At 40.0% G+C, this 15,213-nt stretch overlaps 1 protein-coding gene across 1 annotated transcript in view; it reads right to left on the bottom strand.

Annotated features, from left to right (window-relative positions):
• Nucleotides 1-15,213, bottom strand: part of PEPD (peptidase D) — a 222,121-nt gene that overhangs the window by 3,562 nt on the left and 203,346 nt on the right. The window contains exon 14 of the mRNA XM_005289912.4: nt 5,265-5,456. Within this exon, the coding sequence (XP_005289969.1) occupies nt 5,265-5,456 (192 nt within the window). The remainder of the gene's footprint in view (nt 1-5,264; nt 5,457-15,213) is intronic.

The following is a 15,213-nucleotide window of genomic DNA, read 5'->3' on the forward strand; positions in this document are numbered from 1 at the left end:
TAATAAATTAGTAGCTATTTGAATAAAGGGTTAGTCAATTATTAGAGTCCATCACATAAATTGGTTGCTTAGAATGGTTTTAGAGAAAACTGTACATTTCATCATAGCTAACAACTTTTCTATGCAAAACCTTTATAAACATGTTTTTCGGACACTATTAAACTTGCCTGATGTGAAATATTAAGAAGCAGACAAGCATGTTTGTGATTATGAATCACTTTTCAATCATTACTAGGAATCGGTTTCATTTTGTAACATCCATTTACCACAAACACAGAAAGTGAGCTCAGCCTTAGGTAAATTAAAAGTAAGTATAACTACGACTACATTGCTCTGTGAATCAAATAAAAAAGCAATTCAATGCCCCTATATAGGTGTAAAAAGGAAATGTTTCTGCCTTTTAATTGCGCTTAATGTTTATTCTGAATTAAACAAACACTGACATTTTGAAAAATAATACCATAACATTAGCATGTTTTCAAGGTCATGGAATATGTAAAGCCATTTACTTTTAAATGAGAACAATTTGCAAATCTAAGCAGGAAATAAATTTAAAAATCCATTTAAAATTCCGTTGTGATTCAGTGTGTTTACAGACAGACACACAGAGATACACATGTTAATTTGGTTGCTACCTCAATGAACAAGTAATGCTATGGGGGCAAATATGAAGCCTGAGCAGAGACTGAGCATAAAAGGTCAAAATCAGATTGGCTGGTTTTGCTGGGTTTTAGAGAAAACATCACATCAACAGCCTACATCAGTAATCAGCTTATGAGAAATGGAAATCTCAAACCCCAATACATGTGAAAGATAAGCTCAGAGGGTACTGTTTAGAGCTAGGGTAATCAGTCTTTCACTTTCCCTTGGGGAAACCGGCCACTTCTCCCGCACGATAAATAAAACTACAAGGGACTTTCTAAATTGGACAATCATTTGTATTATGGAAGCATCTAGAGGACCCAGATGAGACCGGTGCCATGTTGTATTATACACTGTACAAATATATAAGACACAGTCCTTGCCCCACATAGCTTACAATCTAAATAGACAGGACAAAGGACATGAGAAAGAAAAATCATCTTAATTTTACAGGTGGGAAACTATGGCACAAAGAGATAAAGTGACTTGCCTAAGATCACACTGGAAGTCTGTGGCAGAACAAGGAATCGAACCCAGGTTTGCTGAGTCCCAATCTAGTATTTTACACTCAAGACCATCCTTACTCTCCAAACTGGCACAATTAATAATATAGACTTTAACTTCTTGACTACCTCCAGGAAAACAGTGAAGCAAATAAATCCATTTTTGACCCCAAATCAAATTGTTAAGTCTGAGCACATTAGTTGCACCCATAAAGTGTGCACGAACACACATGGGTCATTTGGACACCTATGTATAGGACTTGCATATGTGCACAAGTTTTGCAGGTGCAGTTTAGGCAGCTAGAACTGGATTAACCTTGTGTGGGCCCAGCGCAAAACATATCTGTGGGCCCCCCCTAGAGGCAATGGAGCATGGCGCGGGGAGGTCAGGCCCCGGAACAAGGGGCCAGCCAGAGGCAATGGGGCATGGCATGGCAGGGGCGGCCCCGCCCAGCACGAGGGCACTATTTAGAAACCGGCAGTTGCCAGATGCACAGTGGCCCACCCGGCTCTGTGCTGCCAGCGTGCCCCTTCCCCTCGGGTGCAGGCCCTTGCCAGATCACACAGCCCGCCCCCCCACCCCACCCAACACCCCCTGACTCCCAATGGCCAGAGGCTCCCTGGACCCACTATTCCCAGTGCCCCCCCAGACCCACCTACAAATGCACAGTGCCCTACACAACACCACCCTCCACAGAACCCCCACTCCCTAGTGCCCCAACACACACAGATTTTCCCTGCCCCTTCACAGCCCAGCGCCCCCCCAGACCCACTCCCCGACGCCCTGCCTCCTGGCCGCATTCACCAGCCTTGCTGGGAGGTGACTGTGTCTGCAGGGCTGAGCCGTCAGCGCAGCCAGGGTTCGTCCCACGGCCGGAAATCGCTCTTGCCCCTCGGGAGTGACGTGATTAGCCAGGCCAGGACCTGCCCCGGCCGGGGTCCCTCAAGACACACTTGCCTGGAGGGGCCCAGCAAAGCCCTCCACACTGTTCCCCCCCACCCCCACACACCTGGGGCCCCACAGGTGGTGGAAAGCAGAGACTGCCCAGAGCTAGAGGTGCACTGGGGTCTGGCCAGGGGGCTGAGAGGAGCAGGGAGTGTGGCCAGGCGGTGGAGAGGAGCCCTCAGCCAGCTGGTGGGCAGGCTGAGAGGAGCAAGTGGTGGGCGGGGGGAGCCAGCGGCGTCTCAGGGCACAGTGCAAGCAGAGCAGGCCGGGGCCCCTTCTGAGCATGGTCCCAGCTCCATGGAGCCACTGTAAACCCAGCACTGGGCACCCACGTTGGAGCTCTGTGTTGTCTCTTCTTACTTTCTCCTGGAGCTTTACTTGTATTCTGCTTCCTCTCTTTGGCCAGTTCTAAGCATTAGTGAAGAAAAGACTAACAAAGGCTCAGTTTCTCTACTGATTGGGATGGGCAGGGATGAGAGAGAGGTTGTTCCTGCTTGGGAGACAAGAATTCCCAGTGGTAGGTCCTCTCCTATGGAAATTACTCTTGCCAGAAATATGTCTGAGCCTTCAATTGACCACATTTAGAATGTGATGAAGCATGCATGAGAGCTGTTCAACAGTTTCACTACCTAAAATCTCCCACACAAAACAGTGCTGGGTGCTGAACAGTTTTGAAAGTCTGGCCACTTATTTACGTGCTCACTGCAGGTTCTGGAATCTCCTGTCTCTTACTGGCTAAGTTACGCTTTGCAGTATTAAATGAGGGAATTTGATCCTTTTTTGGGATAGGTTTTTTGCTATTCAATTTAAGTCTTGTAAAGTAAAGCCAGACACTATAGTGATGAGCCTCATACATTATCATCAATTATTAGTACTGCAGACAACTTTCTGAGATCTTTTTAGTTTGTAGAGGATAATTCTCCTCAAATGTGTTTGGAAGAGGTATTAACTCAGCCTGTATAAATGGAAATAAACTAGAATGCAATTACTAAGAACTAAGTAACATTCATTGGGGAGTATCTTTCATCTCCCAGGAATCACGTTAAGAGTTAGAATTAGAAGGATTGTCAAGGTATTTTTATTGTATTACTTTTAAACTTTGCTGTAAAATTTAGATGTATTTCAGTTTTAGAACTTATTTCAATTTTTTTTCCTGGACAGAATTAAGCTACCTGTGTTTGTTTTGTTATTTTAAATAATAAGTGACGATTGGAAACTGAGGCGGGTGCTCAATCCTTTCCTGTGCACCAATCCTCTTGGCAAATTCAGAGGCCCAATCCAGTTCTTCTTAGATGGAAACAGCAGTCCTTATTAAGGGAGATAAAGCAAAAAGTACGGAAGGGATTGGATTTTGGGGGCTCATGGAACCCCCTGGAGGGAAACATTTACAGTTCAACACAGGAAGAGTAAGTTAGTTGGACAACAACTTAGAAATGCTGGGCTCATGGATACAAGCAAAAAATGGACTGTTCTACTCCAAACACACACAATGGGAGTCCATGTATCTCCCCACCTGCTCTGTCCTGCAAAGTTAAAACGCAAACATGTATTCCTCCTTTGGGGTGTTTGCACCAATACAGTGAATAATGGGGGTTTTGGTTGAATATTTCCAAGATAAGAGAGCCAGGATTCAATCCAATTACTAAATGGTTCCCAAAGTCTGTTCTTGGGATAAGTAACAAAAACCCAGCCTATTTTTATGGTGGTGGTTAACTGGGAAAGGGCGTCTACGGTGTCCCTTTAAAACAGGTTTAAGGGTCAAATACAGTATGACACGCTCAAAGTTAGAAAATGCAGAGTTAAACATGACGCACTCCTTTCATTCATCAGGATCATGACTGGCTGGCAAGTACTGACAAAAGAAATAACAAGGTAAGATAACATCCCAAATTACACACTAGAGGGTAAAGTCCCACATCGTGTGATAAGATTATATACTTTGGATATAGTACTTTTAAAGCCAGTTGTATAGTAGATTGGATGACTCAGAGGATTGGTAATGGAATATGGAACCTTTTGTTTCTAGGTTGGCGGTTCAAAGCCAGCTCAGATCAACAGTGGTGAAGCTGTTACTAGCAGATGATTGTTTGGTGGATTATGATAAATTAGTTGGTGATAGCAATACAGACAATTCCTAAATCACCACCACAATTGCCACTAAGTGTTATCCTTGCTGAGAGTCTCAGCAGACAAGCCAAGGAGTGCCGGCTGAACTAAAAGCCTCTCCAACAATTAAGGGATATACTGACAAGGGAAAGCTTCAAATCCTACTGTCTGTGTTGTTTCTTGACTGTGGAAGAACATAGGACTTACAGTCTTCAGAGTGTCAATCTGACACCTTTCAAAAATGCTAATTTTGCTAACGAGAAACGTATCTGAAGGCATCTAACTGGTTAAACGTTCTAGAGTGAATTTAGTGACGTGAGAAGTGTCACAGACAGCATGATGGGAATGAGTCCCTCTGCTTATTCACATACACACCAGCCACTAGGATGTAAATGATAATTTGGGGTCATTAGTGGTGCAAAACTCATACTCCATACCCTCTTTTCTGAGACAGCCATCCTCCTCCATGCACAATCTGTCAGGTAGGCCTTGCAATATGGAGCCTGAGCAGCCAAGATCAAACTTACACGCTCATGAAAACTCTGAACTTCCCTATATAGAACCTCACCATTCTTGGTGCACAGGTTTCATGACAACTATAATCCTGCTCAAAGGGTTTTTTCAGTTCTCTACTAACGCCACGCTGGATTAAGGAACACAAGGCTTTCCTTCCACAGCAGGAGAAGTGAACACTTCTCGTTGTGTTGCAGGTTTGAAGAGAAACTAAGTCAGCAATATGAACCTTGGTATCTTGTTTCATAATATACAAGTTTCTTTGCCCTGTAGACATGCCATTTATTTAACATGCAGCCTGTTAGTGATGGAGGAGAGTACTTCTATCAGTGAAGAAAATGGATCTCCAGTTAATCTGAGGTGAATGAGTTAAAGTACGAATTTAGAAAGCACGCAGTTGGGCTGAGGGACTCAACTGACAAAGTGCCCTCTACAGAAGTAGTTTCCTTCATAATGTATTACATTTTCTGGAACAAATTTCTTCCTGCACATGCATGAAAAGACAAAGCAGAAAATCTGCCAGAACCATTATCTAACCCAGTGAAGTTACTCACCCCACCAAATCTTCGAAAACGCTGCAGGACTTCATTATTGATGAAACAAGACTGTGAAGGATCATTGAGTGCTTGGTCCAACAGGCGGTCAATAAAGTAAATGCCTGGTTCCACGGTCAGCACCATGCCTTCCTTAAGAACGCGGGCAGTTCTCAAACTTTTGAGGCCTGGAAGGTTAATGCGGTCAACTCCCTAGGAAAGAAGCATTTGTTTTAAATGACAGAAAAATAAATCCACAGTTAGCCTTTTATTATAACTCTTCTGTGTTGAGTCCTCTAAGGACATATGAAAACCCAGAAAGGCTAGAAATGGAGTTGGAAGCGGAGGACTGAAATAACACAATACAACCATCTCTATCTTAACTTTCATATCCATCTGCACTTCAAACAAATAGATTCACAGCTTTAAATTCAGCTGTGTAAACGGAGCTTTTTTTCACTGTGTAAATGCTGGCTCACCATGTACTTGGTATTGAACTCCCACCTTGTTTACCCCTTTAGAAAAATAAAAACCATTTGTATTATTTCTTCCCCCTGCACCCTTTGTAAAGCATTTCCAATGTAACATTTTAAAATGAGTTACAAATCTTGAAAAACAGGCCCATTTTATTGCTGAAGGAATTGAATTATGGAGCATGAGACAATTCTCTAAGGTTATGCAAATCAATATCCTTATTGAATGTTATTAAAATGCATTTATGACCGTGATTCAAAAGCAGTGAGTCTACAACAGTTCTCATCTTGAGTGACTTCACAACAGCAGTCCATTTGGAACTAGATTTTTTCAGATTCAGACTTTCAGGCAACATGGTGCTGACTGATTTTACTGAAAACATAGTTGAAGCAATCAAGTTCTGACAAGTAAAACACTCTCTTCTTTCCAAGAGTTGGTGAAGTACAATGATATATGAAGACATGCTTAGTCAAGAAATTTGAAACACTGCAGAGACTGGTTGAGGATATTAATAATCTTCCTCAAAACGTGCCAGGTATTGCAACACCTGAATAAAAATAAATCCCACTCTTTTCAATTAAAACATCAAAATCCTTTGCGTCTTCAGCATAGCCTCATCAGCAAAATATTGTGATGACCAATATATGGATCATAGGGCCACAACCCTGCTAGCACTTACATATGTAAAGTTAAGCACCTGTAAGTATTTCCACTGAAGCCAATGGGACTACGCATGTGAGTAGAGTCAAGCATGAATGGAAGTGTTTGCAGGATAAGGATATTCTCCTCTCTGGTCTTCACAGAGCTTTGCTAATTCATCCCTTAAAGCTAACATCCTTGACTATAGTGGGCTTGGAACTGTTAGTACAGCTATTCGTAGTGGTGAAGTGAACACTTCCTTCCTCCAGGGATTAAGCAGGTTTCCTCTCCAGTACCCTCAGCCTTTGTCAGCTGAGGGGCAGAGACTAGGCATAAAAATGAACCAAGGTATGTCAGGTGGCAGAATGAGGGGCCTGAATCAGCCATATTTTAGTTTTCAGTGAACTGTCCCCTTTCAAAGTGTATAATACTCAGAATACTATTTGCTCAAAAGCTCTGATTTTCAGTTCAGAGAAAGCTTATTTCTCATCAATACTAAATGTCAATTTCAAGCGATAAAGACAGGTTTCAGAGTAGCAACCGTGTTAGTCTGTATCCGCAAAAAGAATAGGAGTACTTGTGGCACCTTAGAGACTGACAAATTTATTTGAGCATATTGTAGCCCACGAAAGCTTATACTCAAATAAATTTGTTAGTCTCTAAGGTGCCACAAGTACTCCTGTTCTTCAAGCAATAAAGTCTATTTTATTTTTGCTAGTCACCGAAATTGTATTTGGGGTTTCCCGTTTGGGGTATTTAGTCTCTTCTCATGTATGATGTCTACCCTGGCCAATATTTTCAAAGGTGGGTGCGTAATCCATATTTAAGTAGCTAAAAGAATGGCCTGATTTTCAGAGATGATTTTCACCTCTATCACTGACTTCAGTGGCAATTGTGGGTACTCAGCAGCCTCTGAAAATAAGGCCAGTGTTATTTAGGAATCGTGTTTGGAACATTTCCAAGGTATATTTGATAAACCCAGTCTTGTTTGTTTGCTTTCGTGCGTTTTGATCAGGATTTTTATTCACCGGGTTTAACCTAAAACAGGGCAGCTCAGATGTAATCATCTTGCTGAGCTATGATTGGGAGACAATCACTATTTAGAATTTGTATAGGTCTTAAATGCTGAAATGATCAATACGTTAATTATTTAAGATCTATTTATAATTGAACAGAGATGGAGCATCTTTCCTCCACTGCTGTCCCATGGGCTATGTCATCTTGGTCTCATTCTGTAATGCTTAAAGCCAAGGAAATAAGGGCATCCAGTTTTGCGGATTAATCTCTTTCATTAGCTGTAAAGAATTAGATTACTAGAGGGGCCTTTTGGAGTTTTTCCAAATACATCTAAGCAGCTTTATATAAACTTCTCCTGAACTAACAAACCATATTTGACTTTTAAGTCTCTATCTCCCCAATTTTGGTTTTAAATTCCTTTTTGCAAATCATTCCAAGCCATTTGCTAGATAAATTGATATACAATGAAAATAACCAAGATGCCAAAAAACTCTGAAGGCATCATTGACACTGTTTTTGTAATTATTACTTTCTACTTAAAACCATATCTTCACTGATATTTTTAGCCACATTAAGCTAGATTACAATTAGCACAGGTATGCCTACCTAAACTGCGATCCCCATCAATTGCAGTGTAGACATACCCTTATCATGCTCACCACTCTGATATTTGAGTACCTTATGTGGTACATGGTTTTTTAGACATACTAGCTCTCATCTCACTGGTTATCAAATTCACCAGCTCAGGTGTCTGGCAGCTTCTCTGAGCGTGTCTACACTACAATTAAAAACCTGCAGCTAGTCTGTGCTTGCCGGGCTCAGGCTAAGGGACTGTTTAATTGCGGGGTAGACATTCAGGCTTGGACTGTAGCCCGAGCTCTGGGACTCTCCCACCTCATAGGGTGCTATAGTCCGGGCTCCAGCCCAAGATCTACAGCACAATTCAACAGACCCTTAGCCCAACCCTGGTTTTTAATTGCAGTGTAGACATATCCTTTAAGTGCAGAGTCTGCTCAGGCTATTTACAAAAACTGGGCTAAAGCAACTGTTTTCTGTAAAGCTGGCAGGGTCCCTGGGGCAGGCCTGAAAATAGGAACACTGCTGTTTCCAGGGCCACCCTACTAAAGATCAGACTGTATTGGGTGCGTAACTCGGCGGGCAAAATATGTCCCATTGATCCCAGAATCCTCTGTTAGATTTTCTCCCTTTTATAACTGAAGTTTCCATACAGCATTCTCACCCAAATAACTAACCCCTTGAATCAAGCATTGAATACTCTCGATAGCATTGCTGCTTGTTGAGAGCTGAAATGGAGGATCAAAATGAGAGTGCTGCATCACTACCCTTTATTATTTGTATGGCAGTAGTGCCTAGGAGCCCCAGTCATGGACCAAGACCCCATTGTGCTAGGTGCTGTACAAGCAACAAGGCAATCCCTGCCCCAAAGAGAAATGTAGAACAGTAGTATAGTAAACATCTTAGCACCCATGCATCTAAAAAGGTACATTCAGTGGTATCTTGGGAAGCCTTGCTTTTGAAGAACTGTTTATCTTATTGTACACATCAAGCAACAAACAGTATCCAAAACCATATTCTAGCACTGTGATTTTATTTTGAAGTTCTATTTGCATTTGAAAATTGGTTCAGGCCCACAGTAAGCACAGATGTATGACACTGTCATTTGCAACTGTTCTCCTGCCAAGAACATTGGATTCCAATTAATGGTTCATGTAAGGTAACAAAAAACAGCAAGTCTAGGCAACAAGCACTGTCAAGGGAACAACAGAATTATTATGTAAACTGAGTATTCTACTATGTGATCAAAATAAAAGTTCAAATTAAGATAAGTGGGCAGTAATATGAAATACAGATTTCTTTTGGAATAAAAAGGAAATTCGGAGGTGAAAAAAGACATTGATTATCTCTTAGTAAAAGGATCCAATTAAAACTAAAGGGCTGCCTCAGTACATGGACATCTTGCCATCATCAGGAGTTGATAAGAATAAAAATAACAATAATACAAAATCTTATATTTATATGTACTTTTTCCACTGAGGGATCCAAAGTGTTTTATTACCTTAGGGTCCAGTCCTGGTAATATTACCAGATGTAATGGTTATATGTAATTGGGTAGTTCCAGTGAGGTTCGTGTCCCCAGTCCGTGGGTCCTCAAGTTGTGCTTGGCACAGGACCTAAGAGGGAGCCCCAGGCATGTGCTAGTTGTATCAGCTGCTAATGGCTCCCCAGGGGCCATTATATCAGACAGGGATTGCCTGAGTGTAGAGATACTCTGGTCACATCCTTCACAGCCCTCACAGAGAATCCATATCAGCCTGATTAGGACAGCTCAAAGTGGCTGTAGCAGGGACCAAGTTCTGGTCCAATATGATTATTTGTAGTTGTAAACTCTGGGCAATATTCACAGGGCTAGGCTCTGAGACGGTTTCAAACTATACATTGGTACTTTTTCTTATTAAGTTGCCATGGGATCTTTAGCTAGCACAAGTTGGGATCTCAGTTTTAGATCACGTCCAGCGCACTGCTGTCATGACTATGTTCTCTAATTAAAAATCAAATATTATTTAAATAATCATACTATCAACATCTATATTATACTAAATCTATATTAAAAATAAGAGTCAAGTTGTTCTATCAGTCACCCATTGTGCACATCTATGTCTAATGAGCTCATTTATTGTAGAAAAAAAAAAAAAAGAGTCCTGAATGGCTAACAATAAAATAAAACCTTGAATTTCATACAATTTGTCTCTTGGTCCCTTCTCCCTAAATCCTTGGTTCTCTTGCTCAGTGAATTAAGTAATCTCCAGTTACCATTCTGTCTGGGTTTTATCGACAGCCCTAGCAGACTCCAGCCAGCTAAAGGAGCTGCTAGTCAACTGAGTTTGAAACTGACAGCAGGTTAGATGAGTATCTGCTTCAAGCACCATATACTTCTCCTGGTACTTGGGAGTCAGAGTTTCCTTTTCTATAGGATAATCTAATTACTTGTCAGAGCTTTTGGGATGCAACTAAAAGTTAACACTGGGGAAACAGACCACAATGTAATTTAGCTATTTTTATGTTAAAAAGTTTTTCTTCTTTTCATAGGCATGAAGTTTAAACTGCACTCTAAACTTCCCCTGCAATGACTGGAAGAGCATCAGGAAGCAGAATTATCTGTCATTGGGATTTTAATCTACTCCTGTAACTTGGTTCTGATCTTAACTTCCCAGGTTATTTTTGCTTCCCCATTCTCAGATGTCACTAGGTTCCCCTGCTGCCATTATGAAAGTACTGAAAAATACTGAATGTTTTTTCTATTTCAACAGATTTAATTCAATTCAGGAATGAGAGTAAATGGCAGATACTGAATGGTAAAATCACCATGTTGGCAGCTACAATATAATCGGAAAGAATAGGAGAACATTAATACTCCATGTTTTAATACTCAAATGACTTTTTTTGTTACAGACAGAGAACATATGTAAGATATTCTGGGCTTTTTCTTTTGTGGGCCTTTTGTCATTAATGTTAATAGGAATTGCCTTTGCAAAAACCCAAAGGCACAAATCTGGAACTCACCCCATAGGAATACCTTTTACATCTTATTTTCTGTATATAGTTTAAAAGATAACTACACCTCTACCCCGATATAACGCTGCCCTCGGGAGCCAAAAAATCTTACCGCATTATAGGTGAAACTGCGTTATATCGAACTTGCTTTGATCACCCCAGAGCACTGCTTTACCATGTTATATCCGGATTCATGTTATATCGGGTCGCATTATATCGGGGTAGAGGTGTATATTATCACAATATTTTACATAAAAATCATAACCTGCACATACAGTAAATTGCTCTGAATATACCCACCTATATGTATGTTAGTCCTTGTTTAAAAACAGAGATGGACTGGCACAGCAAAATTCAGATCTAAACTCCCCCTCCCAAATGTAAAGATTTTTGGACTGAGTATTAATTAAAAAGAAACACAAAACAAAATCAGTTTCCTGATATTCAAATGAAGGGGTAAAGACCCTGAAAAGTCAAAGTTTCATAACTCGGTAGGTAAGGGGCTGCATTATATCATGAACTGAGCTTTTTTCCTCTTCTGTTTATGTTAAAAACCATTTTTTCTACTGCAACCTGTAAATCCAAAAGCTTTAGAATAAACCCTCACAGAAAAGGCCTTTGGGACTTGATAGAGAATGATGACTTTTCTCCACATTTGTAGAATTACATAGCCAGGGTATAATACTCCATTCAATTATAAAGGTTGCTTTAAAAGTCTTATAGAACGGATTCTATTCTGTACTAAACACCTTGGTTTTTCAGGCTAATTTCTGTTGAACCTGATTGGTTTCATCCCTATTAAAGTCTATAGGATTTTTCCATATGGGAAGCCTTTGCAAATTTTCTTCTTGGCAATACTTTTCCTGCTCATTGCCAAGGTGGCCCACATGGCAGTATATTGCAGAAAAGGGGCTGAATTAAAATGAAAAGATAAAGAAAGAGAAGCAAGTACATCCTTATCTTCACTCCAGCTACACAATTTATTACAGTGATAAGGATGAACTCAGAACTAACCCTACACAAGTGATTGTCAAAGGGGAATCGTCTTCAAATGAGTGAGCTGCTAGTGGCGTTCCACACGGATCAGTTCTTGGCCCTATGCTATTTTAACATTTTTATTAATGCCCTGAAAGAAAACAAAATCATTACTGATATAAAGTTTACCCATGACACACAAATTGTGGAAGTGATAAATAATGAAGTCGTCGTCCCTGGTACAGAACAATCTGGATCATTTGGTAAGCAGGGTGCACGCAAACAATATGCGTTTTAATATGGCTAATTGTAAATGTATATATCTAGGAACAAGGAACATAGGCAATTAAGACCAGAGATGTTCAAAGTAAAGATCAATTCTACAACTTTTTTTTTTTATAACTTGAGATGTCCAAGGGACAGCTGTTAACCTAATTTAAATTAACCGATTTGTTATTGCAGAAAGCCTTAAAATATACTTAGCATTTTACAGAGCTTTACTGTCAATTAATACAACATGAAATTGAAACATCTTAAGAATCAAGAGACAAGGAATTGGGATTTAAAAGAAAATTTCACCCATGTCTTCCGATGTAAAATGTTTAACATTTTTCAATTGAACAGGCACAAATCCTCATTTATATCCCATAAAGAATTTACTCAGAAAACAAATGAAAGGGTGTGGGAAAACTGTATTCATGATTAAATGCTACAGTTGACACCAAACCTAATGGAGATTTCATACTCTGAAGTTAGCTTTTTCTGACTGAGGGCCAGATTTTCTGAAGTACTTAGCATATACCACTGGGCCCAGATTTTCAAGCCTGCTCAACTCCAATTTAGAGCCCTAAATGAAGCAGCCAGATTTTCAAAAGTGTTCAGCATCCAGAAGCTCCCCGTAAGAAGTACGCTATTTAGGGCGAGGTTTCTCCTTGAGAGCGGCTCACTGCAGAGAACTTCTTAAAATCAGGGCACTTATTTAGGTCCTTAAATGGGAGCTGTTGGGTGATAAATTCTTTTGAAAATCTGGCCATAAATGTAGTTTATACACCACCAACATTGTTTGCCAAAACTAAAAGCTTTTACAAAGTAACAAAAGAAAGATAATATATGTATTTTGAATAAAACAACATTATTTGTATAGGATATTTGCATACATTTTGCAGTGTTGCTGTCAAAGTAAGAAAGTGCTTACTGAATGCTGTATGTGAAAGCTGCTTACTGGAAAAAAATATTACTGCCAATTTTGCAAAAACCTGGCTACTAATGAATAACTAATCTAAGATAACAATGTCTGGAATCAGTTTTTTGGAACACAGCATACTTTGTGATGGATAGAAATTAGGAAATGAAAAACTTACTGTGTTATTCCAAATTTAGCTGCTTATACTTGAAAAATAGTTGAATAATAAGTATTTGGAAAGTTTTTCTTTTTTAAAATAATTTTTAATGCTTTCAAAATTCTCTCAGCCAAAAGCAAGTAACTTGTTTCTTAGTTAATTAGAAAATAGGACAGGATATGGCAAGCATTTGCATAGCATGTAATAAGCACACAAACAGCATTGTGAAATTCCTCATAAAAGCAGCCTACTTGGTAAATGTTAAAACACACCAAAAGAACTTCACAATCTATAAAATATATTTAAAATGTATCATCTCCTCATAAGAAAATGAAACATAGCCAAGACCCTTCTTTTAGTTAACATGGACAAGAGGTGTGTTCATGCTGCAGTGTCCAACTGTGTATATTTATAATTTAATTAAGAAAAATACTGTAGAAAGGTTGATGGTTAATTCAGATGTGTGCAGAATTACTTCCATTGATTTCCTGATACAACATTGGTAGTATTATAGCCCAAACTTTGCATAGAATTCACAGAGGCAGACGTTCAAGTGCCTCAGAGACCAAATTTTAAAAGTTTCCTTCCTTTCCCCAAACTCCCAATCCATCGTATTTTCAAAACCAAACTAATTTTGGACCTGTAATTTTACAAGCTCAATCATTTGTAGATAGAGTTATCTAGTCATCTGAAATGTGAACATAATACAAGAATAGCCATACTGGGTGAGAGCAATGGGCCATCTAGCCCAATATCCTTTCTTCCAACAACGGACAGTGCCAGATTTTTCAGGGGGAACAAATAGAATAGAGCAATTATTGAGTGATCCATCCCGTCTTTCAGTCCCAGCTTCTGGCAGTCAGAGGTTTAGGGACACAGCATATGGGATTGCATCCCTGACCATCTTGCTGGACCTATCCTCCAGGAACGTATCTAATTCTTTTTGGAACCCAGTTATATTTTTGGCCTTCACAACATCCCCTGGCAATGCGTTCCACAGGTTGACTGTACATAGCATGAAGAAGTACTTCCTTATTTTTGTTTTAAACTTGCTGCCTCTGAATTTCATTGGGTGACCTCTGCTTCTTACGTTATGTAAAGGAGTAAATAGCACTCCCTTATTCACTTTCTCCACACCATTCATGATTTTATAAGTCTCTATCATATCCCCCACCTTAGCAGTCTCTTTTCTAAGGGCTAGTCTATGCTACCGCAGTAAATCAATCTAAGTTACGCGAATAATGTAACTGAAGTCGGTGCAGTTAGATCCACTTACCGCGGTGGCTACACTGCGCTGTGTCGACAGGAGAGTGTCTCCTGTCAACTTCCCTTACGCTTCTTGGGGAGATGGAGTACACAAATCGATGGGAGAGTGCTCACCCATCGATTTAGTACGTCTTCACCAGACCCGCTAAATTGACATTGATTGGCATGGCATGCATTGATTGCAGCAGTGCCAATCTACTGGTAAGTGTAGACATGCCCTAAAATGAACAGTCCTAGTCTTGTTAATCTCTGCTTATATAGAAGATGCTCCATACCCCTCCATACCCCAGTTTTGTTGCCCTTCTCTGTACTTTTTCCAATTCTAATATATCTTTTTTGAGTTGCTCAGAACTGTATGCAGTATTCAAGCTGTGGGTGTACCATGGATTTATATAGTGACATTATAGTATTTTCTGTCCCTTTCCTAATGGTTCATAACAGTCTTCTCTTTTTTGACTGCTGCTGCACACTGAATGGATGTTTTCAGAGAACTAAACACAATGACTCCAAGATCACGTTCTTGAGTGGTAACAGCTAATGTAGCCCCCATCATTTTATATGTATAGTTGGGATGTTTTCCAATGTACATTACTTCTCATTTATCAACATTGAATTTCATCTGCCATTTTGTTGCCCAGTAGCCCAGTTTTGTGAGATTCCTTTGTAACTCTTCACAGTCAGCTTTG

Source organism: Chrysemys picta, chromosome 14, assembly GCF_011386835.1.
Source record: "Chrysemys picta bellii isolate R12L10 chromosome 14, ASM1138683v2, whole genome shotgun sequence".
NCBI classification, from domain to species: Eukaryota; Metazoa; Chordata; order Testudines; family Emydidae; genus Chrysemys; species Chrysemys picta.